Source organism: Vollenhovia emeryi, unplaced genomic scaffold (assembly GCF_000949405.1).
Source record: "Vollenhovia emeryi isolate VEMERY1.0 unplaced genomic scaffold, V.emery_V1.0 DF943679.1, whole genome shotgun sequence".
In the NCBI taxonomy this organism is placed as follows: Eukaryota; Metazoa; Arthropoda; class Insecta; order Hymenoptera; family Formicidae; genus Vollenhovia; species Vollenhovia emeryi.
In genome coordinates this window covers 1505-2910 of record NW_011962687.1, presented here as the reverse complement: position 1 = coordinate 2910, position 1406 = coordinate 1505, and the positions used below count along the sequence as shown (strand labels likewise).

Below are 1406 nucleotides of genomic sequence, written 5' to 3'. Positions count from 1 at the left end.
TCTCTTTTAGTTTTTTAAAAAATCGACTGTATAAATTAAAATGGCCCACCCTGTATATGAACTTGTTATCAAACCACATACCATTACGCGTGCAAAACGATGCAGTTCCATAATACGACTGTGTGGATGGATCAAATTGTTGGCCTGGAGTAATAGACATTTCATCTAATACAAGTGAACAGTCTTTTTCTCTAACGTCTTTAAATTGAGCAACTTTATCTTTTAGTAATTTAAAAATGTCGTCACAAATTCCCTCCTGAAATTGAATATTTTCTACTTTCCTTCGAAGTGTACGTTCGCATGGCAGAGGCAGGTTTTCTTTCAGTAATTCCTGATAGCCAGTAGAACCACAGGAAAATTTCAATCGAAGTGCCTTTTTTATGGTATCATTAGACCACATATGGCCGCGAGAGGATCGACGCATGAGAGCTTCTATTTGATCATCATTAAAAATTTGTTTCAGTGCTAATTTTAATCTCACATAATTTTGGTCCTTTGAATTGTTTTTTATTCGTGTCAACCTCTTAATATGCTTTTTTAACATATTTTTAGATCGGTTACTTTTCAAGATAATTTTTTGGGCCAAATCAAGTTTTCTGTTGACTTCTTCCAGCTGTTTCTTTAATCGTTCAACCTCATTCAGTTCTTCGTTGCATGTTTCTTTTGAATGAGTAGGACTAGAGGGATCTACAAGATAATATAAGAAATATAAGTAATTATAAATAATATAATGAATAATCCGTATGGTCGAAACATTGGAATCTAATAAATAAAACCATCTGCCAGCCTAACGTCGTTTAACAATTCTTTCTACTATATGTATACATATATATATATATGTATATTTTCTACTATATACGGAGAAAGTACAATTGTGGTTTTGCAACATTACTTGATGTTAATGCAATAATATTAGGAACATCTACTCCAAGACAGTCCTCTTGCTGCTTATTTGTATGAACATGATTTAATGTTTGCAATGCATCATACCTTTCTGAAGATTCAATAGTTTTATCCTAAAAAATAGTTATTTTAATGAAAAGGTTCTAATTTAAAGTTCGCCGAGTTTTTAACAAAAATGCACAAAGAAAGGAAATTCACGTTTGTGTTAATAGATGTGCTACTTTCCAATTCAGCAGGGAAAATTGTGGGCACAGCATTGCCTTTTAATTTCTTCTTTCCGTCAACGCGTATTTTCTCCCACATTTCGTTCGCAAAATGGGTCTATAAAAATTTTTTATGTAATTTTAGTATTCTTATAGTGTCGATCGCGGTGCAGTGAGTGTGCGTTGGTCCGAACCACAGATTTGGGGTTCAAATCCGGCCTGAGACCGTCGGTTTAGGCCTCTCATATATTATTTACCTCACATACAAATAAATCTGTCGAATTCCAATTTTGTTGATTA

The 1406-nt window shown here is 33.4% G+C and overlaps 1 protein-coding gene across 1 annotated transcript; it reads right to left on the bottom strand.

The window, feature by feature from the left end:
* Window positions 1-81: 81 nt before the first annotated feature.
* Window positions 82-1206, bottom strand: LOC105565121 (the record flags this gene model as incomplete). The annotated part of the gene is made up of 3 exons (XM_012018061.1): window positions 1102-1206; window positions 893-1016; window positions 82-687 (listed from the first exon to the last, which is right to left on the bottom strand). Coding segments are annotated over exons 1-3 (835 nt in total), but the record flags the coding sequence as incomplete, so codon positions are not given.
* Window positions 1207-1406: the final 200 nt, after the last annotated feature.